Source organism: Epinephelus fuscoguttatus, linkage group LG16 (genome assembly GCF_011397635.1).
Source record: "Epinephelus fuscoguttatus linkage group LG16, E.fuscoguttatus.final_Chr_v1".
Classification (NCBI taxonomy): domain Eukaryota; kingdom Metazoa; phylum Chordata; class Actinopteri; order Perciformes; family Serranidae; genus Epinephelus; species Epinephelus fuscoguttatus.
Window position 1 is genome coordinate 14,931,325 of NC_064767.1, and position 24,485 is coordinate 14,955,809.

The 24,485-nt window shown below is 41.9% G+C and overlaps 1 protein-coding gene across 4 annotated transcripts in view; it reads right to left on the reverse strand.

The window, feature by feature from the left end:
- The window catches only part of ccser2a (coiled-coil serine-rich protein 2a), a 71,901-nt gene extending 47,677 nt beyond the window's left edge, over window positions 1-24,224 (reverse strand). Inside the window, exons 1-4 of one of the 4 annotated variants that reach the window (XM_049599665.1) lie at window positions 23,485-24,222; window positions 6,718-7,811; window positions 6,316-6,480; window positions 6,014-6,225 (exon numbers count right to left, since the gene is read on the reverse strand). In XM_049599665.1, the coding sequence (XP_049455622.1) occupies window positions 6,014-6,225; window positions 6,316-6,480; window positions 6,718-7,768 (1,428 nt within the window). In that variant the 5' untranslated portion in view covers window positions 7,769-7,811; window positions 23,485-24,222. Of the gene's footprint in view, window positions 1-6,013; window positions 6,226-6,315; window positions 7,812-14,827; window positions 14,946-23,484 lie in introns of those variants that run through there. The other 3 variants (XM_049599662.1, XM_049599664.1, XM_049599666.1) reach the window with 3 other exon arrangements.
- Between the last annotated feature and the right edge of the window lie 261 nt (window positions 24,225-24,485).

The window sequence follows — 24,485 nt, forward strand, 5'->3', positions numbered from 1 at the left end:
CCTGCTGAGATGCCACCAAAACATTAAGAAGGCATTACTTAACAGCTGTGGCATCTAGTGGTATTTTATGAAACCAAATGGTAATATTCACTGGATGGGTATCATGTGAAGTAGAAATAAAAGGTATCGAATGAAATGCTCTAATGGTAACTGTATTACACTAACAGCACTGGCATTAGTACTGGTATTGTAAGTTTTTGGAACAATACCCAGCCCAACTAATAACCCTGCAATGCATCCTACATTTGAGACTGTTAGCGTTTGTTGAGAATCTGGTAGAAATATGTTGATTCTTGTTATGTTGCATTCAATATTATTATATCTAAGGTGCATTAACATTTGGTAACTGGTTGTGTTGAGAGATAAATACAGAAGGGAGACAACATATTGGCTGTACTTAATGTAAAGCAATCCAATGTCTGACAAAAACGAAAGCTTCTATAGCCAAAGTACTAATTCTGACACAGTTGCAAGAAAAAATGAACCTAATAAGCTTCACAGAGGTATTATAATGCACTGTGAAAGCATCGATCTTACTGTATCAGCTCCAGCTCTTTCCCTTGTCCTTTGCATGTATGATTGGTTGAGTTGCTGGACAAAATAAAGTAAGTAATCTCAAATACTCTGAAATACTTCAACCATTTAAATATAAATTGTGCCCAGATCTACTGATGCTGCTGCACTGCATGATAAATTGCGCTGAGGCCCGGGAAACATTAACAGTCATTGTAAGAAGTGGTCCTCCATTTCACAATGCCAATTTTGTAAAGCTGGTACTGTACCGAGCTGCATGGTGCATCATGGGAATGTTATTATCAGCTCAGGTAGCCCACTCCTTGATTTTGCACAGAGGCATAAGAATGCAGATAGAGCCATATATAGCCAGGAAAATACTGGGACACACAAGCCGGGAACTCTAGCAGGCGCATGCACATTGTGTTATCTTAAGGATGCACAGTGCCTCCAAGTGGACTGAGCACGCCACTGCTGTATGGCAAAGTAAACCTGCTGGGAGTATCTCATCCATTCTCTCATACCAACAAACAACAAACACAGGGAGAGTTTTGCTTACATAAATGCTATAACACCAGTTGCATCTTTTCTAAATAGGAGATTACTCTTCTTTTTGCTCAGAGCCACGATTGCACGTCGTGCTGTTTTATATGTCATCAACAGTAGGTCTAATTACCCTGCATTTCTTTTCTCCAGCATCTAATTCAGGGAAGGAGGCTTTTCACAAGCACAACACAGGAAAGAGGCTTTATGGCCTGGCATTTCACTCAACTGCTCAGAAACTATGATACACATTGTTTAATGCCTCAGTTTTGCTATCACAGACCACATAGATTATGCAGGATAAATCCGAAAGGACTACAAATCAGTTTGGACGCAGACAATGCCTTGTGACAGGATTATATTCATGGTTTTCAGCTCATTACGAGGAACTATTTACTCAGTGAACAAGAGGAGAATGAGTAAGAGAGAGAGACGCAAACAGATGGAAAGAAAATAGGAGGAAAAAGGGGTGGGACAGAGAGAGCTCAGTGCATCCAATTACAGTAAGTGGGCTCATTTCCTCTAATCAAATAGCTCAGTTAAATATCTCAAAGGCTGATTCCCCATGGAGCTGATCTTCACACATCAGCAATCAGTCGCTATGTCTCTCCCTTTCTCTTTCTGGCTCTAGTCTTTTTCCTCTTTGCTCCTATTTTCCTCTCCAGCTCCCACTCACTTATCAGACCTTTCCTTCTCTGAGAGCAAGGACCATCACTATTCTTTTCTTCTCATTTGTACCTCACTAACAGATGCTACTCCTTTTCTCAATAAGGTAATGGGAAGATTTTCTTTTCACGTGTTTCATATAAAGGATACACACAAGTTGCAAACGTGCCTTCATTCATTTCTCCACAGATTTCTAGTGGTGTTGGGCTTTTGTTGCATTGGCCTAGGGCGGGAACGATGGCTGCTACTGAAGTAACAGAGCCTCCAGTTAAACTCTCAGGGGACACACATCCTCTAGTAAAACACAAACTTGTAGCCCTGTGGCTGTTTCATTCTGGTAGAACAGAACAGCACTGGATTTTGGGCACTACATCTCTCCAATCACCCACTTTTTGCACAATTATTTCAATTACAAAATTACGTGATTTATCATGTACAATGATAATAGCCCAATCTAGTGGAGAACTGCAGTCACATCATGTGAAGAGCATCTTGTACTTGTGAACTGTTTGTGATCTCATGTGGCACAGTCAGTAGAAGATGTTTCTTCTATGACTGATTCAAATTCTCTTACGCGTTTTTGATTATTCTCCAATTATGTAATTCTGCTTAGTTTAAGGCAGTGTTATATACACCGATCAGCCTAAACATCAAAACTACTGACAGGTGAACTGAATAACAATGATCGTCTTGTTACAGTGCAATGTTCTGCTGGGAAACCTTGGGTCCTGACATTCATGTGGATGCCACTTGACCCATACCACCAATCCAAACACTGCAACAGACCATATAAACCCCTTTGGGCCGCCTGCACTCCCTGATGGCAGCAGGACAGTGTTCCATGCAACACTATAAGTACTGCTCAGGAATGGCACAAGGAATGTGGCAAAGAGGTCAAGGCATCAACTTGGCCTCCAAATTCCCCAGATCCCAGTCCAATTGAGCATCCATGGGATGTAGTGGTAACCCATCCTATATCCATGACTCAACAGATCAGAGGCCTTATCACGGACCGGACTTGGTGAGGCATGTACACAGGGCCTCTGGGGATGTCCAGTGGAGTCTGGCACCACGGTGCTGGTGGCAGATCCCTTGGGTCCTGTGGGTTGCAAGGTGGGATACCAGCACATCCCACAGATGCTTAATCAAATTGGGATCTGTGGAATTCGGAGGCCAGGTCAGTGCCTTGAGCTCTTTGTCACGTTCCACATGAGTGCCAGGACCCAAGGTTTCCCAGCACAATACTGCATTGTGAATGACATTATTAAAGTTATTCACTTCACCTGTCAGTGGTTTTAATTGTTTGGCCCAACTGTGTATAAAGGATGGATTTTATTTATTTATTTTACTGTTTTTAAGGTTCAAAATCGTTTAGCAGCTTCATATCTGTCTATTTGTTGATCTGAGTATGTCCCAAACCCCTCTCTTAGATTAATTAGCACTAGCTTGCTTAATGTGCCAAAATAAATTACAAAAAGTATGGTGATGCTTCTTTCAGTTGTGCTGCACCAAAGGTTTGGCACAAACTTCCACCATAAATAACACAGGCAGCTTTTGTTGATAGTTTTAAGAAACAGCTCAAAGCTTATCATTTTGAACTTGCTTTTAATTAATTCCAGCTTCTTCCAACACCATTGTTCATATTTGATTTTTTGTTTTTACCATAATCACACTTGTTTTTATTACTAGTACTTAAATACTTTATCATTATTATTAGTAGTAGTACTAGTATTAGTATTATTTATAAGTGTTATCTAGAATATTGTGTACATATACAATAAGTATAAGTACAAGATTTACATGGACCATTAAATGGCAAAATACACAATCTTTGGTCTGAGTTATCATCGCCAGTCTGCTATTATGGAAAGTCGATAACACTTTGCCTTTTCAAAACATCAAACAAGTCTACCACATGATGACAGGTCAACTAATCCACTGCACAAACACACACACACTCCTTAAGACATGCTGAATGACTCTTAATCAGGTACACATGGCCAAAGCACGTGTGCTTGTACTGACACTGACAGCACCACTGAACACATACAGACAGAGCATGCCCACAGCGCACGAACACATAAGGCTCTCTCTTCCACTTCTTATTGCTTCGGTAGGTGCTACTGATCGATTTTATTGTGAGATTAACACGTTACATTTTCAGTGAGTTGAAACTTGTGTCAACATCACATGGTCAAAGTAGTAAACACACAAAGCATATTATATCATTTCTAATCCAGCTCATTTTAAGCTCTTTATGCATTCCTGAGATCAGGTGCCGTGCTAGAGGGATACAGGGAACCAAAGCGAAGGCCAGCGATGCTATTAACACACAGTTGGCGGCCAGGTCAGCATTCCTCTCAGGGAGCAGGAGACCTTGGCATGAAACTGGTAGTGAGCGCTGGCAAAAACCTCCTGACAGTTTTGCTTTCTGTCTCAGCCTTTGTTCTGCTTGTTTAATCCCTAATTATAAAAGGACGGAGGAATTATTTAAAGGTGGAACTGATTAGTGGACTAAACCTTGTACAGTGTGTGTCAATCATGCGTAAAAGGCCTGAAGTTGTAAGGAGGAGGCTGGCCTAAGGTCAAGAACAGTACATGTGCTCTATAATGACCTCAAAGTATATTAGCTGAACAAAGTCACCCCTCTATTATGGGAAATTAAACTTGACATAACAAATAAGACCTTATTAATGTACACAGCACGTCAAATACTTTGAAGGTGGAAGTTTAGCCTTTGTAATCACAGACCAAAGACTGTGAATTTCCATTTTTACAGATAATAATACCATTAAGTTATATATAACACAACAATAGTGATACTTTAGGCCATGCAAACAAGATTCATCACACCCTTGGAATTACTTTACAGTAAATACATTTAGTCAGTATGCAGTGTGACTGAGGGTAATCTCGGTTTGGCTCCTTCAGCTACCATTAAGTACATTATGTTTTTAAAGACATATACTACACGCCTACATTTTCACACTTTTGAGCTGGTCTTTTGATGCTTGAACTCTTGTCTGTCGTGCCTATAGAAATGTTACAGGAAGTCCATTTGTATAATGTACATCAGAACATTCTTAAGATGTCATGCCCTTTATATTTATTTCAACCCTCTCTCTCTTCTAAACAGCTGTATTTGGAAATGAACCCACTTCCCAGTCACAAAAGCCTATTATTTGCCAACTAGCAATCAGTTAAAGCTGCAACAGCTTTAAGTGTTCTCTGAAGTTTTTAGCTTTAGTAACCATATCATCGCTGAAGGGTTTTGGCTGCTCTCCACCCATTTCCCGTTTCTGAAATATGCTACAGAGCAATCTGCCAGTTGACATTAAGCGAGAAGGAGTGGAGAGCATGAGGGGCTTGTTGGCAGACGCTACAACAAGAGTGCTTACTTCCTTATCAGTTTAATATAAACGGTTGAGATAGTATACTTCAAAACATATCAGAGCTGAAACTGTTAGGCTTTATTAGCTACAAGCAAATGTGGCTCAAATCCTTTTTTTGCTCTCATGTGACACAGATCAGATTTTTTCAGAGTAGTGCAGACAAAAAATGGATTTTTTTCCAATCTGACCTGGGCCACTTTCATGTGCGGCCCTAAATCCGATAGTAATCACTTGCCATGCAACCACTCTAAAACCGGCCTTATTGGAATCCATGTGTGTTTTTCCAATACATCCATGGTTTATTTATGTCATATTCTGTGCAGGAACAGGTCACTCACCATACAGTGTTGGAGCGGCCCATTGAAACTACAGAAGACGGGGACAGCTTGCATACATGCTACAACGGCATCGTTTTGCAGCACCAACAGAGATATTGCAATGTAGCTCTGGACGTCCTAAGGTTTGGAAGATCTTTGCCTCCATAAAAGCCTCCACACTGCAGCCCCACCACTCTTGACTCCTCTCGTGGCCCCACCCACACTCTGTCTTCATAGAACTACCAGCAACAGCTGCTATTAGAGCTACTAAACTGAGAGCCCATTTGTACAACAGACCATTATCCCAAAAACAAACACTAATTTCTCCAAATGAGTGAATGAGTCTCTCCTTATTTAGTTTATATCAGTTTATTGACTGAAGACTTTTCTTTAATTCTGCCATCTCCTCGAAAAAGAAGTGCATTTTTTTTCCCCGGCAGCAGTGGGAAGAAGTAGAACCACTGAAAAAATACTTTTACGAAAGACCAGCTTTTAGAAATGACAAATTTACAAAGGTTGTGTGTTTTTCTGCATTATACACATTTATGTCAACATTCATCAAAACTGGAATCTGGGACTCACCGTGCTGTTGAGCACTGAATCATCATAGCTGTCACAAGGATGTGTCCCCGGCCCCCCAAGGGGCTCAAGCCCATCCTCATCCCACATGTAGGTTCCACCAGAGCTGTTGGAGGGTGACATCTCCACAGACGACGCCTGAAGGGCATCGCCTTGCTCTGAAGACACCACCAGTGGTCCCTGGGAGTCCTGCATAGGGCTTTCTTCTGTATGCCCTGCAGAAGAAATATAAACACATGGCTGAACAACTGACACAAATGTAACACAAAAAGTTAGTTGAATTTCCTTTCAATTCAGTTTTTTACCTGCCAGATCCATAGTGTCCCAGTCGAGGGTCTCGTTGAGAAAGCTGTGTAGGCGGGTTTGAGTAGCACTGCCAGTTTTTCTATTGTCAGGCAGGTCCACATCACTGAACACATCTCCCACACAGTCAAAGTCATCTAGAAACTCTTCACTGGTGTCGCCTCTGTCTAGAGATGAGACAGAAGATAGGGACATGTCCTCTAGAGTCTCTCCTGCTGTCTGACCAGAGCTTTTCCTAAGCACACCACTTTCTCCTCCTCCCTTCCCTCCTCCAGAACTTCCATCACTGTCACTGTGTGAGTCTACTTTGTCAACCTCAGCAGTCTGCTCACTGTCTGTTGCTATCCCTAACAGCCCTGCACATTCAGGGGCAGTTGAAGCTCTGATATCCCCCTTGACCCTACCTGGAAAAAGAGGCTTCTGCTGCTTGGTCTGTCCGGATCGAGCCAGTCTGTATCCCAAAGTCCCCCCACTGCTTCCCAATGATTTGGTAAGCACACAGCTAGGGAGCAGAGGCTTCCTCAGAGAGCTGGGAGTAGAGGGTGCTGGAGGGACTGAGAGGGCGGGCAGAGAGGACGCAGCTGAAGGAGTTTTACTGTACTGAAGTCCTCCACTGAGACCTCCTGAACCTCCAAGGCTGCCATTAAGGCCTCCGAGTCCTAAACCCACTCTTCCATTGCTCAACTGAGGTGGTTTGAGGAAACTACTCCGAGGAGGCCGAAGCTGAGTGTTTGCCAGAGGCTTGGCTAGCTCCACAGCCCGGTTAAAGGAGAAGGATCGTATCATGGGCTGGCTGGTCGGCGAGGGAATCTGCTTGAAGTGAGTGAAGCTGTTCGAACGCACCATGTTATCCAAAGCCAAGGTCTTCAGGCTGTCACTGGACTGGGACAGGCTGTCTTGAGAGCTGCTTCTGGGCGAGCTGGAGCCCAACCGTGGCCGCACAAGGCGAGACTCTGACCCTGTTCGAGCAGGAATGCTGGAGCCATTATGGCCTATTTTTGGACCTCCGTTCAGCGGGCTTTGGGTTAGCTTAGTCCCCACTTTGGGACTCATCTTCACAGATTGCTTGGGGATTGCCTTGGGGCTGGACACTGCCACCATAAAAGCACCTGACCTCCGCATCTTGGGCGTCGCTGAAGAGCCATTCTTTACCTCCTTTGCCAGAGTGGGAAGCTGTGTCTGAGCCTTGTCTTCAACTCCATCCCCAGGGCTGGTGGGAGTGGTGGGGCTTGGGGGGGTCGTCCCTTCGTCTTTTTTCCATTTCAGTGAAAAAGGAGAGGCACGGATTAAGCCATTTGGGCGTGTTGCTGGGGGAGTAGTTTTACCATCCTGGGTGGGGGTGGTTGTCTGTGTGGAACCATTGGACAAGGGGCTCGCGCCACCAGTCGAGGAGCGTCCACCGAACTTAGGCAGTCTGGATACCATGGCAGACTTGATGGGTGCTTTTTCTTCCATTAGATGCCAACAGAGGCATGGAGGAACGTTGAATCACACACAACTGGGGAAAGAACGCACAGAAAGACAGCACAAGAGATGATTAGATTTAGGTGTGTATGGTTTGAATTGAGACACTGATGAGCAGTTTTATATCTTACTTTGAGTGGTTAATATAGCACAGTAAATTTGTTTCCTGTTGATGACAGAAAACACTGACTTTAAAAGTTCCCTAACAGGTTGCGTGAAAGAGGAAACTCAAAAAAATGCAGTCATACACACATGCACACACACTTGTGAACATATGCCCTAATTGTAATTGTATTATAAATGCGTGTAGTGATAAAAACACAGTCATAACACTAGTAGTACTCCTGTCCATCTGTCGCAGTGGTTGCATGTCTCTCCTTTTCAAAGATCGCTGACTGTGAGGCGCATTAGGGATTAATCTGGCAAGCTTACTTGAGACTTTGGCACAGCAAGTCTGGCTTGATTCTTTCACGTGTTCGTGCAAGAGACATAAAGGCTCTATTAATCCCTTTCTTTACCACAAATGTTAATCACACCTGAAAAAATCCGATATCTCTTCCTTAAACATCATACTAAGTACTTGTGACTCTATTCAAATGTATGAAACTAAATCCAGTGCAGGAAACAGAAAAGTGTTCTTGTTATTATCTGTTTAAAAGCATGTGATTGTTACAATAAAATCTCCCAATATTTAAGGGTATATTAAATGAACAAACAGAACATTCTTCATGAGAAATTAATAGAATAACAAGCTTCTGACGTTCTCAAACAGTTTTGCACATGACGTGACCTGTAGCTGGCATTGGTTTTTGAGGCGCCAATACACCCAGCCAACAAAAGAATGGGCAAACAGCGCCTGGGGGACAAGGGGAAACCAATGCTGGGAAGGTGGCCAGCACACTGTGAATAGTGAATGGAGGACATACAGCATGTAAAGCCAATGGAGGGAGAACACAGGGCCGTTTCCTGTTACTCATTGTTAAATTCATTCACTTCCAATCAGCCATGTGACAAGTGTACATGTGTTTGTGGTGCACCTGCGTGTTACATCCATCTGGCTACTGCTGGAAGATTATGAATAGGAAAGTTACTGAGATCCAGATGGCTGGGGCGGTTAACAGAAAGTGATCCTTCTGCATGAGGGAGCAAAACAGTTACTAAAAACTGTCTCTAGACTATTGCCCCTGATGGAAAATAAATTATTGTTGCATCAGATATTAACAAACACAATTCACTTTTAAGAAATGCCTGCTGCAGTATTGATCCACAGTAGATCAAGCAGCTTCTCCCATGAAACTGGATCCTTTGACAAAGTGGCACAAAGACACAAAGGCAGATAGTAGGGCAATAATCCACTCAACTTTTAAAGGGGTGGGGGAGGGGTGTTGTTTTACAATGTGGGTCTCCGATCCTGGAAAAAACGCTGTACCACGCTGCCCCACATTCCCATGCACAAACACACGTGTCTACAATCAAAGAGACACACTCATCACCACGGCCACAGAAGTCTGGCTGTGCCACTATCCTAATCTGCTTCATAAACACACATGGGCACAAACACAAAAAAAAACACACAGTTACACACACAAAATCAGGTCAGCATGTGCAGGCAGGGCAACCAAAGCCTCTTTGCCCCGGGGAGTGGGTGGTGACAGTGTGTGTCTATGTGTGTTTAATGGGTAGCAATTAGATTAGGGGTTGTCGCCACTGTGAATGGCCACAGAACCTCTCAAGTTTCATTCACATCCAACGTGGCAGATATCACTACTACAAAGCAGCAAATCCACACTCTGCTGTGGCAACTGCTTACTCATCTGGGTCATCTCACTCATCACTCAGCCACTGGAAGAGATCTGTCTGCAGACCTGGTGTTTTCTTTTATGTTTTTACTTGTATCACCTTAAAGAAATCCCACATCTACAGCTTCTATTTTTGTCACATTATAGTTTTTATATAACACTTGGGATGCTGCAAACAAAGGTGCAGTCAATGAAAAGAAACAGACTAATCTCAAGGTCTAAAAATTGAATTTACTGCACCAGAAAACAATAAGAGAAATTTGCATGGTCCTCTGATTTAACAAGTGCTCTAAAAATAATACAACTATTATAATCATTAAAGAGAAGTTAAAAAAAATCCAAAGAAATGAGATGCCTTTAGATCTCAAAATATTAAATCAACATATAGGACCATGACTTTCTCTACATACAAAGACTCAAAGGAAATCCCTCTCAATCATCACTTATGACCCACTAGAGGTGTGTGGTGGTGTGTTTATCTGCAGAGACTCTGCCCTCTACCTGTAATTTTCTTATTTTCTTCTTGTTTTGCTGAGTTTGGGACGTGACTGGACACAGCATGCAGGTGAGGTCAGGATTTTATAAAATTGTAGCTACAAAAATCACTTACACAGTGGGGCAAAATGACAAGTTAGTCCGGGGTGTGCCTTCAGTTTCACTGGTGATGTTTGCTAACAGTAACCAATGATTACTGCGTAGTATACTTATGAGCAAAATCTAGCCTCTGCAGCAAAACACGTTGCCTTGGTATACTGATTAAGAGCTTCTGTATTTCCCTATATTTAAATGGCAAATCAGTTGCCTACTAATGTCATATCATCATAGCCCAGGTCTAAAGCTGAGTGTTGCCTGTATTGATACTGGTGTCCATACTGTATCAGAGCTTTGGTTCCAAAGCTAAAAACAATGGTATTTAAGTTGACTTACATTGCTCATTATGTCATACATTTTTTGTAGACAAAACTGTATTTTAATTTAACAAAAGTCTATAAACCTACCACTAATGTAAATCAGTAAATAGTGGGATTTAAAGGTCCAGTGTGAGGGCTTTAGGGGGGAGTATAATGGAATATAATACTCATAACAAAGTTTTTATTAGTGTAAGTGTATAATCACAAGAAACTAAGAATTGCAGTGCTTTCATTACCTGAAAATAAGCTGTTCGCTGTGTTGTTCTACGGTAGACCAGACAAACAAAACACTGGCTCTAGATTTGCATTTTCACATCAGCTACCCTAGTTCTCCTACACGCGGGAGAAGTTTCAGTTGGTTGCAATGTTGCAACCTCACCACTAAATGCCACTAAATCCTACACACTAGACCTTTAATAAAAACAACCATACAAGCACTTTGCTCAAAAAGCTCTTTTTTCCCAACAAAATTATTGTTTGAATTAGTAAATATCTTGACAAAGAATCAGAAAATGAGACAAAGCAGCTGCCCAAATTTCAGTAAATGACTGGTTCTGTTATTCAGTGTTATGGGCACAATATGGTTGATACTGAGCCCTATATTCCTGATACTCGTATAAAGACAGGTCAGCTCAAGGGGACCACAAATAAACAACAAGATCCTGACTGACACACATTCAGAGGTAGGGCAGTAAACCGTGCAGGCCATCTGTCAAACACTCATATCTACTGGCCTGCCCCTCCCCCCGGAGTATAGCACTGTAAATAAATATCCCAGAGCTTCACTAACATCCAGCACAAGGCTTGCACTAACTAACTCCCATGTTAACCAAGGCCAGCAATGTGCCTCTTTTGGCCCTGCACTGCATGTGAAACAAAACATGAAACACTGATGCTGTAGAGGGATGAATAATGTAAAGAAAACAGTCCAGACGGACACAGTCAAACTGAAGTCAGGGTTATAATCATACTTCTATACAGTGTAAACATAATGTGACAGGGAAAGCAAATTGTGTACACAGCGATAAGAAACCCTCTAACAAGTCTGAGTGCTGTTGATTTCATTTTAACCTGGTTTGACGTTGTGATCCACTGAGATAGTTTAAATAATTAAGTTTATCTCTGTTTTCTGGTCTGAATACTTAACTACACTGAGAAATGTCGTACAGCCAGAAAGAGTTTTATCTCGATGTCCCAAAATCTCAACCGAGAGAGACTAAGAATACACACAATAAAAGGGAAGACAGCAAGCAGTAGAGGGAGTGGAAAGGATTGCTAAGAGACAGTTACTGTTAAATAGAGTCACAATGGGTGAGACAGTGAGACGAGACTTCAGGCAGACTTTTCACACAGAGAAATCTTCTGCTCGACCTGCAACTTAGCATCTCAGCAGTGATCCTGGTGTGTGAAATGAGCAGGAAAGTGAGATGACATCTTTTCTGACTCTCTGTCGTACAGGGAAAGGGAGCTTTCTGTCTGTCTGCCAGTGAGGCTATTTGGCCTTTTTTCATTTCCAACTCAGAGGACAGCCAGACGGAAAGCACCTGGCAGAGATGCAGGAAGGCTGAAAAAATCGGCTCTGCAAGAATAGGGTCGTTCACTACTCTTCTGGCAAAGCTTTCACTTCTGAACTGCACTCACACACTGCAGAGATGCATTCTTCAGGAGTAACAGGATGGATGCAGATAGGATGCGACAGGCCGGGGGCTATGATCTATTGGGTCATTGGGGGCTACGCATGAATGGAGGTGCTCTACTACACACAGTAAATCCCCCATCCTGCTGTGATTCCCCACTGCCAGTCTGTCCCCATCTCCCAGTGCTCATAGTTCCTTATCACTGCAAAGCCTCAGCACCATCTCTCAATAGCAGAATGCCAGGCTGCATCCATCTTTCCTCTCTTATCGTTCCTTCATTCAATTCTGAAAGACTGATAAGGCGTGAATTTCATTCGACTTTATTCATATGGGAAATCCCAGAGAAAAATACAGAGTAGGGAATGCCTTATAGAAAAAACGCCCCTTCTCTATAGTTTCTTAGAGAGGAAACAGTACAATATCATTATCATGAGGTATGATGCCAAGCAGTAGACGTTTCGGAAATTAAAACTTGACTTTTGAGTAATATCATGACTCCTTACTGGTATCAGTCTATACCCATTGTGATCTCATCCCTACATGTTATGTATTGACGCTTAAGCAGAAGCCCCCGGTGTCACTATAATGACTTTGGGGGCAACCTTTTGCGTTACATCTTGATGCAGAAGGGGTCAGTGGATAGGTTTAGGCAGCAAAACTACTTGGTTAGGGCTAGGAAAAGATTGTGGGTGAAATTAGTCAAGTGAGTCGACAAAATGACTAACAACAGACCTAACAAAATAACCTATTGTCACACAAGACACAATGACCAGTCTCCCAGGGTCAACATTTTGTACTTGTTGGACCCATCCACCTCCACTCCCGCTCACCCTAAGCTGACTCTCTGACTCTTTATACTACGTCCATTGCTCTGACTATCTAACAATAATGGGTTTACATTGCTGAAAGTCCACTGCATCTCATACAGACTCTCTAAAGTTATTTGTGCATTCGAGTATGCATTACTGCCAACTGTTTTTTTTCAGCATTGCATCAGAGTTTTTATCTTGTTAAAGCATTTTCCTGGTTTCCTGGAAGTCATTTACTTATACGTATTTTAGTTGGTTGAAGTTACTGTGCGTTAGCTATCATGGTATGGATAATATAGTTTAGAGAAACAGATAGATTTCAAAACAGTGTTTAAGAGCAGGAGTGGCCCACCTTGTGTGAAATGAAGATCACCTCTGCTCACATCATAAAAGCGAACACACTTTACTGAAGTAAACATTAACATTCAGCAAAAAACAAGCAGTGCTATTTCACACAGCACGTGCCATATATTTAGCGTGCGTGGCTATTGTTTAGACCATCATCCAAAATCAATTTCCTGAGGGAAACAAAATCACTGGTGTGCAAAGTTCCTAAAGAAATTACTGGCCCTTTCTTTGTCTGCCACAAACACATTCAGTTTTAGGCACACTGAGTGCCACTTTGTGTGTTTTTAAAATCTTTCCTTTTCCTGAGACAGTGTCAGTAATGCTAGGTACTTTTGCAGTGTCTTATTTACTATAAAATGAAGGGGCTGAAAGCAACAAACAGATTGAACCACTTTTAATTTGGGCCTGTTACCACAGACTGACTACTTTTCTTCCTCTGCAGTAACTTTGCTGATGCTTCTATTTCCTGTGTAGAGTAATCTGCAGTTTGTACGTAAATCTTGAGAACAGCTTCCTTAACCCGACAGCAGTGTTTGTAAATGCAGAGGCTAAAAATGCAAACAAAAAGTTGTTTCAGCAAGACCTAATAAGCAAAGATTCTTTTCTGAATGAAAAAACAGGTAACTCTGAGCTGTTCAAGTCCACATGGACTTCAGTAAATCTACATATAGAAGAGAACTGAAGAGACAGTGGGGAAATCATAGAGGGAGAGAAGTGGGATCTATGATGTGGAAGACAGCTGCAACGTTCAGCTTCTTCATAGCTCCACCTTTCTTTCTGAATCTTTCTGTCCATCCACATAAATCCAGTTTTTCATAGCGCCAAACCAATCAATGGATCAATAGTTATATAACCCCTGTCTGAAGAGACTCGTATGTCATCCAGCTGGCTCCACTCTGAGACAAGACATTTTTTCAAGGGCCACTCCAGACTCGCACACAACTACTATCTTAGTTTCCCTCGTCTCAGCTAGTGAAGACTCTAAACAAATCCAAGGGCTTATGTTAACCAACCGCAGTGCAGATTACTAAAAAAAAAAATCTACACCAAAGTATAGCTTCATTTACATATATTGACAGAGTCCCTTGTCCCAGTGGAGTCATAACTAGGCCAGTCATCTGGACAGAGCAGTACTGGGCCACAGCTCTGTCCCTGAAGAGATTAGCAGAGTACCATTAGAGCAGGCTAATAGAATGAGACAGGGATGAAAGCAACACTAACGCTAGGCTAATGTGTATTGAGTGAAAGCAATACTGGGCTGAGCTGCACTGATGCCTACAGATGCTAATCCACTGAGACAGCACAGAGAGTTTGGTAATGCTGTATACTGACTGAGGTAGATCGGATGGCAGAGATCAACCGAGGAAACAGTGAGCAGAGAGTGGAGAAAGTTAAGGTGTGGCAGCCTGCTACAATAACACCTACAGCATGTACACAATGTTGTAGTATGCTGGAGCACTACAAGTAGAGACACATACAGATGCCACATCCCATCTCAATTTTTTACTCATAATGTACCAAAGACAAGTAGATTAGAAAACATTACCTTAACTCAGTGGACTTATGTTGACTAGTCCAATCATTTTCATCCCAGAGTCAAGAGCTACACCCTGCCAAGTCACTCTGCACTCTGTTTCCTCCATCATCTAAACTGAAAGTAAGACAGTGCCCAAAAGAAAGTAGAGCACAGGAACAGGAAGACACTCTTCAGAGGTTGATCTGTCTGCCGCCTGGCTCTCTCCTTGCATGTGTGCCTGAGTGTGTGTAATATGACGGGTGTGGTGTGTGGCGATGGGCGTGTGGGTGGAGAGAACAGAGCCTTTATGGGTGCGTTTAATATTTGATAGGGCATCTTTAAGAGCCCCACCCAGTGTGCCGCAAGATGACAGGAGAGGTGAGGGAAAATTATGTTTGGGGGAAATGCACTAAAAGTAGAAAAGGAAAACATTACAAAGACTCGTTTTCAGTGCAAAACAGATTATCTACAGCAGGAAATATCTGATCAATTACCCACAATGTGGTACAAAGTCTAACAACTAAAGCCACATAATCCACCCGACTCAAAAAATTCTACCAACAAGCTAAAGTAACAATTTTCAGTGCACATGCTGCAGCCCTACAATGTCATGAGATCACCACAGGGGGTAATAAAGGGAAACAGATCCTGCCTAGCACTCAGCTGCACACGAAACGTCACTCCAGTAAAGAGGGATTTGTTGTGGTACTCGTAAAGATTCAATGCGAGTTCAATTTCCTCTGCTCATTTCGTGGTTGACAGCGTACTGGTTCCACTCAGTCAACTGTTTTCAGCTAAGTGCCAGCAGTAAAACCATACAAGCATTGCCAGTTCCTCAATATCTCCTGTTTATAAGTGTCACATGCCTTAGTAAATCACAGCATGGAGTCTGATCCAACCCACATCAGCAACAATAAAATAAAACACAAGGCTTGGAAGGGCTACTTCAGCTTTTTAATTGCTTCATGTTATACTTTTATTAACAAGCCTCAGTCAAAGTCAGCTGGTAAACATCTAGGTCGTTATATCAGAGCTAATTCAAGACTGAGAATATTTTTTACCACGTTATATGTTGGAAAGAATTGTTTTGTTGTGCCACATTAGCTAAAAATATATATGCACAGAACCAAGACGATCAAAAAGAAAGTCAGAACCAAAATGAGTCATACTAACTAGTCACGAAACACCCTCAAAAAGTCCTCATCATCCGCCCTGACTCATCCATAAGAATATCTGCTGCTGCCTTCTTTGTGAGGTATGATGCTAAGCAGCAGAAGTCTTGGCAGGATTTATAAAAATCTAATTATCTTCACTGTACGAGCAGCCCAGATGTCCCATCACCATAATCACATTTCTTCTAACACCACTCCTCCCTCTGCTCTATCGTTCACAGTTTGAGATACATGTGAGTCTCTGTTCCCCTCCCATGTATGACCTTCATTTGAACCCCACCGTGAGAAGACTGCAGTGCATTTGACAGCTCCATTTAATTCTCACCTTCTGATTGGCCACAAGGGCTGGAGATGCTGATAAGTGTCGCCAAGCAACAGCGCAGGTGTCAATCACTGTCAGCGAGGTCATTAGAGTCGTTTATGTAGATGGGAGCCGAAGGCAGGGCGGACAGCCGCCCAAGGCTTACTTTTCTTTTTGAAGAATAAACTTCACTGAGACCACAGAAGATCACATCATTGATTGATCACACAGGTGAGACACATCATACACAGCTGCTGCCAAAAATGTACTAATTTAGTCAGAAGATAAAACTCTCTTACCTAAAACTGACACCATGCAATGACTGGAATCACTGATATAGCACGTATTAGTGTTGTCACTATACAGGTATTTCCAATTTTGATACAATACCTACAAAATACTAATATTCAATACCATTTTCAATACCAAGGGGCAAGGGCACAGGTTTCGTTTCAACACTGAGGTGGGACACATATGAACGGGGGTTTGGGGGTCCCCCGCCAGACAATTTTGAGTGTCAAAGACTTAATTTCTTATGCACCAATTTGTGCATTTTCTACATCAATTTATGGTGTAAATGTCTTTAATTTTGGCACAATTTTAATTTTCGCCTCTGCTACATTCATGTTTTTATTGGGTGGTACAAACACATGTTCTAAATAAGTGCCCCCATATGATGGCATATGAGTGATTATGAAAGTAACGTTATCGAAAATAAGAGGATCAACGTTTTCGTAATAAAATACATTTTTGTGTTTTAATTATTTTGTGTTAGCAAACGGTTTCAGAAGGCACCAGACTTCCCATTTATGTCCTTGTGACTACTAGCATTGTCAGAAATATCTTTATATCCATTAATATTGATTCTGAATATTTAAAGTGGTTTCATTACTCATTTACTGCAATAACAATACATCAGTACCGGTTGTGCCTGCATTTTTTTTGTTGTATTTTACTGTAAATTGATTGATTTGTGTCTTTTTTTACAGACAAAATAACTTGTCTAAAGTCACTTTGAGAACTTCAGGGTGCTAAATGTTGTCAATAATTAGTAGTCAGTAGCTGATGAGGGGCTTGTTGACTTTCTAGTCACTGCCAAAGTACCACTAAGCAAGACACCAAACCCCAACAGTTCGAAGCGCCTAAGTTTGGCAGCCCCACCACTCAACAACAATAGTGTGTGTGTGTGTGTAACACTGAAATGAAAAATTGAATATCCCCAAATTTATGAAGTATATCTTCATCAACTTCTTTTTCATCTTATTCTTAGCCGTCTTCTCCATCTTCTTCATCTTTTCGTCATCTTCTTTTCTCACCTTTTTCTTTTTCGTCTTCTTTTTTGTCTTCTTCTTCTTCTTCTTCATCTTCCCTTCTTCCTATTCTTCACCTTCTTCTTTTTCTTCATCTTTTTAGTCTTCCTCTTCGTCATTGTCTTCTTCTTCTCCTCTTTATCATTTTTCCTAACAATCACGAACTCTATCAAATGAGATCAGCCTTGGTTTGAACCCAAAACATCCCGTGGCAAACATCATGATCTAACCTTATCAACAAAGAATGCATATGCATGTAACATGACCATGAAGCAACTTCACGCTGTCAACAGGAAAGCGTATGTGTGAGATCATTTAAATTCATTTTTATCTGCAGCACAGAATTCACAGCAGAACATCAGATACACATTATTTGATAAGCTGAAAATCTCTAGAAATGTTTATCTGCAGCACAAAGGAAGTAAGTCATGCTGCTGTGAAAGCACATTTTATCTGTTATTCAGACAGACAGTTAACTTGTCAGTATGATGTCAGACAATATGACATTAGTCTGCATCAAAGCTTTGATAAGAACATGAACACTAAATGAACCCTAGACGAACCACAACATTTATATGAAGCATAATATCAGATTAATCTAAAGTTGTGTTTCTTAATCATAAAAAGTGCAGACACATCATGTAGAGCATTAAGTATCACTCTGATCACGACCTCTTAAGTTCAAGATAAGTCCTTTGTAAGAAGGTTTTCTCAAGAGGTTGAAACTCCAGCAACACTTACAGTATATAGAATAACTTCATCACAAGATGCGTTTCAGCTGGTGGCCTTTAGCATGTTTTCCCACATGACTTATAAACATAACCACAAACATTTACATAGCAACTAGGACTCAGGGTCACATGTAGAGTTTATAACCAGTTCGGCAAACGCCTGCCTTTCCCCAAGCTGTTCTTTAATATCTGAATAACAACATCACTTTCTCTACAGGATCAATGAAGAGTTCATTTCAAACATCTCCATCTTATCTACCCAGTGTGCTGCTCGTTAGGCATTTGTTTTGATAAGGCCTATGCTAACGTTGACTCATTCTTTATCGCTACAAAGGTACATTGCAAAACACAGGCCTGTCATTAGAGGTGAGAGATGTGGCTTTCAGAGAATGAATCTCATGTTAAGGCCCTGGATATGAAACATAATCTAAGTAAGCTTTTAATAGATCATGTTCCTGTTGGATTTATCCTCTGTGAATGGACAATACACTGCTACTTCCTCTCTGCCCAACTTCCCTCTTTTCCTGTGCCTCCTTCCTTTCCACTCACTCCATCAGGCTGTTGTTCTTAACAAATGCTTCCCCCCAGACTGTACTTCTTTTTTTCAGCAGCACATGTTTGTACAGTAGCTAGCAAACAGTCTCTCATGTAGCCTGGCAAAGCAAGGCCTCCTCACTTCAAATAAGGCCACAGCTGGTGGTACACATCCATCAAATGCCAGGCCTTTGTGTCCAATTTTTCACAGGGTTTAGAGCTATTTGGTCAACTGATGAAACTCAAGAGGAACCTATCCAAAAGAGTGTCTGATACAAAAGAGTAACCTTTCTATTCTCCTCGGGAGCCTTCTGGGATAAACTGACTGAATGCTCATTGGTGGTGGTTGTGGCCAGATAAACCCCTGCTGTGTAAATTGCTTTGAGCCCAGAAAGACACCGAGCACAATGAAGTCCATTATGTGTCGCTATTAGATGCTACCGTTGAGCCTACCATGCAAACACAACATTTGAATATCTACTTCATGTCTGTGCAGGGGACAGCTGGTATTGGAACAGCATTTGTTTTTGCCTTTGAGCAGGACATGAGTAATGAGTCTAATATCACTACAGTCTCAATAACACCTCAGCCATCAGATCCAGAGCTTAAATCTACTGGTGTGTCACCAAATACACCCTGCTATCCTGGGTAAAATGAAAATTTAAGAGTGCTAATGTTATGCTAGTACTGAGTGGCCAAAACGAGAGTGCCAGATGAAACTGGTACAGTAGCACAAGAACAGAGACACTCCGGCATGTTTTATTAACTGGGCAGTGCTCTGGAAACAACCCATTATGTCTGAGAGAAACACCCATTTAGACTAGATTCATGCAGAGTGCAGCAGGTTGCACACTGTGATTGAGAGTGACTCAGCACTGTTTGTGCAGAGATGCTGAAAGCAAACTTTTACTTTCAAAACTAAGCTTGCAGTCTCCAGCACATCAGTTGTCCAATGTCTTGTCCCAAGGACATAAAGACTCTATAATATCACATGACTCAAAGCCTCGAGGGATTACTGCATGAGACGTAAAGGTTTTAAAGAGAGCAAGCCCATGGCCTGGTGTAGTGCAAGCTCAGAGCGGTTACATCACCTGAGGCTAATAAGACACAGAGTGACTGGATGAAGCAGAGGCACACACTTCATTTTATCTGTCAGAGAAGCCGATATAGGCCCCATGACAGCTGACATGCTGACAAGTGCAGACACCTGGTGGGGCGCATACTGAATCTGCCACGCTTCTGCCCTCAATAAAGGAACAGCATGCAGTCCACACATCATATTAAGTACTGCCAGACAAATAGTAACAGCAATGACAGGAAATGCATTTGTGACAGAAAGTGCCTGTCTTTATCTGCTTCTTCTAACTTCTTCTTTTATTTATTTCTACTTACAGACCATGCACATGCACGCAGGTGTTCTGTGCACCCCTGCTCAGGTAGATATTGGACAGAGATGGAATCAGTCAAGCACAGTCTGTGAAAACGCTCATACAGTCCAGACATCAGGTCTAATCAGGCAAAGTGAAAACACCTGTCTGGGTCTACCAACGGTATGCAGGAGATTTAGATTAAACACATTATTGTGCTCCAGCAAAGCTGAATTATATACCTTGAAACTCGATGCCAGCATGTTTTTCTGACAACTGTGCATTGCAAAACAATGACATCAACCTCATGTTTCTACGCTGCTGGAAACTTGCGACAAGAAGGAGTAATGGCAGAGAGAAGAAAAAGTCCCCAACATGGTTTCATTTCACAAGGAAATATTACAACAATGTTGCCTGTGATCCCTGTGAAATGATAATATGAAGCAAAGGTGGACACACCTGCAATATGCTGAGACATCTTCCGAAATTCAAGGGATGCCATGTATTTGATGCTCTAAGCACAAGTGTCACTGCCTCCCAACTATGCACCATGTCCACTACTGAGGGTAAATATTCTGTGTTATAATAACATTGGCACCACACAGGCCGGCTTAGCTGATTCTTTCTTGGACTAAGAAAACCTACACTAAAACAAAGATTGTACAAATATTCTCTGATGATGACAGACAGACTGAAGCCCCACTGTGTTCAGACTCAGAGACAAAACAAGGAATCAATGAGGAAATTGTACCATTAACATTTGTACTTTCCCTACTATGACATGTCACAATATCTGCTGTGAGACAGGCCTATTCCAAGCTGAGTCAAATATTTCTGACATTTCAGCAACTGCTCATTGTGTCTTGGCAATAAATGTCATCATCAGGCCAATAATGACCACATATTAGCTGCTACCACCCAGCATTGTGTTCATAATGACACCTGTGCAAACACGCTATTTGGAGTAAAAGAACAGAGAGAGACTCATACACGGTGAAAAACACTCAACCCATTCCATATAATAGTGCTGCTTTCTGTGCAGAAAACATCACTTATATACAACCTGCAATCTGAAAAGAACAGTTACCACATATCACAGTGCAAATGAGGACGCTGTAAATGTATCACTTGCTAGAAAAATGTAATAAAAAAATTTATTGTTTAACGTCACTCCTCATCTTCCACAAATCAAGGCAGGGCTTTTTTTTCCTCAGCCATGCCATCTCTCACTATCATTTCCCGATTCACCCATTGATGCTGTAGTTTAGGTCAACATTTTTCATCACAGCCTTTGAAATTTTTAAGACTTCAGGGTATATCAATCACCTCACCAAAGACTACCACGGACACATGAAAATCAATTGCAAAGTAAAACGTGAATAAGGTAAAAAGTGCTGCTATATATTACAGTGTTTGGGATTTATAATTTGCAGGGCATTTCCTGAACTTTCAAGGGCGTTTTCGCCCCAAGCGCCTGTCAATTTCTGACCCCGTGTCAGTGCATCTGAGATCCTGTGTCTACAGTCTGCTACACTCTGAGCTATTCCGAGCCCTTAAACATCTGTGGTCTTACCCAGGGAACTGATAAGCGTGGCTAAGTATAGCACTAATGATAGGCCACATAGAGAGAGAGTAGAGGGCACGGAGGATCAGAGAGAAGTCAAATCGATTCGCTGGGCTCTGAGCACAACACACACATGAAAACAAGCACAAAACTTTTCATTATTCGCCGTGACCAAATCTCTGGACATTTTAAGTACTCAGCTATTAGATCCCTCTTTGATTTCGAGCTATAGTCAGTGGGACAGAGGAGTGTGCAAACAAAATCTCCATGTTGTTCCAATAAGTAAGATCTGAGAGAATTGACAACACAGTGAATGCTACAGTGCGTAGGATGCACACAGCTCATGTCTAATGTTTTGAAAGGTTCTTTAACTCTCACCTACGTGGCCTCCATCAGTCTGTGATTTCTGGCGTTGCAACACAAATGACTCAACACTTCTCTGTGCTGTAAGAAGTCACTTTTAGCATCATGCAACCACATTTTATCATCTTCTCTTGGCCTCAAGGTCGCCCTTAGGGGGCATAACAGCGTCTTGGAATGACTAGCATGCACAGGGTAATGTGTATAATGTGTATCTTCACACAGACGCTGACAGTTAGGGCACACACGAAGACAGGCAGACAACAGAGACACAGTCAGGGAAAACTCGCACATAATGAACTGCAATTTGGGGGGTCTTTAGCAGGCAGACACATAGTGGAGACATTCAGCTGTTGTTGCGGGGAATCAGATTGTAAACACACCCTCAGCTAAGGTGGCGCTCCACGACCTATGCCAACAGGTGCCTGAGGAACACACACATGGATTTGCATGTGTGTGTGTGTGTGTGTGTGTGTGTGTGTGTGTGTATAAACGCAACCCCACCCTGACACCGAGCACAGAGGAGTGTCCATCTCACTTACACTAAGGGCAATCAGTCATGCCTTATCCTAATGTGTGCTGGCGCGTTGATGCCATGGCGCTTTGCACCGTCTGGGGCACAGCCTAAAATGGTACACACACATAGTTATGAGGCTTGACTGACAGCAACTTCAGTTGTGGTGTAAAAATATGAATATGTGAGGCTGCGCTGCGTGGTATAAAAACCCTGGTTAAATTTGAGCTCCTGTCTGAGCTGAGCATGAAGGCTCATGAGTCATCTTAAGTTACCCTTTAATCCTGACATGTGCATGAGGAACATACATCTCAGTGGTGTGTGACTCAAACGACACTGAGCTCCCTTCAAGTACCAACTATTGAGCCACTCAGAGAGGACTGTGTAACACTTGTCAAGCAGAAACACTTTACACATTATGAAATTACCGTGCACATAATTTCTGCTAGAAATTGTTATGTAATACGTAACTTTTTATAGGCTTATTACATAAAGGATTGGTCATCCTCATTCATGGTACAGTGACTCTTTCCAGGGCATGTTATGACTGTGTGGGGGTGATGTTGTGACGTCAGAAAACATGGCCTCTTCTGCTTCACTGGGCATCACTGGGGAATATCATCACAGGCTCTTCTGGGGTTGTTTTGCTTTCATTAGTTTAATAAAATACACATGTAAAAAGCATGTAGCCACCATGTTATGTACCCACACATATATAATGACAAAAATAAGGAGATTTAATACAACATAAAGACAGCCAATATTGTTTTCCCATCATTTCACAGTCATAATATGACTTATAGCCTGAAACATGTGTAATATGGTTGCACTTACCTGAATTATGCAGTTAAAAGCATGTTTACAGCCTCAGCCATGGGTCAGAAAACAGTCCACTTGTTTGTTGTCTTCATAACATGTTGTAAAGTGAAGCAGAGGTAGCTCAGTCTTTCACTTTCCGTTTAAAACAGTCTTCAAACAGTAGGATTCATTGAAGTAGTGGTAGTTAGCCCATAGTCACTGGGCTGCACAAGTTCAATGAGAAGCTATCAAGTCTCTAAATGTACTTATGTTGACAATTAAGACGAGATAACTGGAAAAAAGACGAGTAAAATGTTGGGAATTCCTCTTGTTTCCATGAAGTACTTCCAATTTAAGGTTATAACAGCCCGGAGCTACTGTATCATTGAGCCGTTGGTGTAACTGTCACGATGTCAACACCGACCAACTGATGATACCGACCGTTACCGACTGTGAAAAAAAAAAAAAACGGCCCGTAAAGCGACGCGAAGACTGAAACAAACAACAGACGTGTAAATGCTGTAAAATCCTCATAGAAAACAGCCTCTAAATGAAAGTAACCACAGCAGTGACCACACGGCACAGACTGACTTCCCAAAGCAGTTTATCATTCCGACATCGTCCTCCTCGCGCTCCCAGCTGGGCGGAGCGTCCATGGATGTCAGCTGGGTCTCAAAGGGTGACACCGGTGCAGCTAATCTCAAAGTGCTGCTTATTTTTAGAGCTTTGTGTGCGTGTTTTGTAATGATTCAATTAGTTTAACGGAGTGTGAATGTATTAAAAAGGTAGCTCCGCTCACCAACGGCAAACTAGCTTGGAAACTACAGTGGTCTGTTGGTGTGACGTCAGAGTATAATGAGAGACACGTGTGTAGTGGTGGTGTGCCAAGAGAAAACCACTTTCCTTTCAGAGTTGGGTATGATTCTTATCTATGTATAATTTTCCAGTAACCCCTAAGGAATTTACTACAGTTTTTAATACCTTTCCCCTATGCAGCTGACTACTCAGTAAGAAAAATCTCCCTAAAAAAATAATAG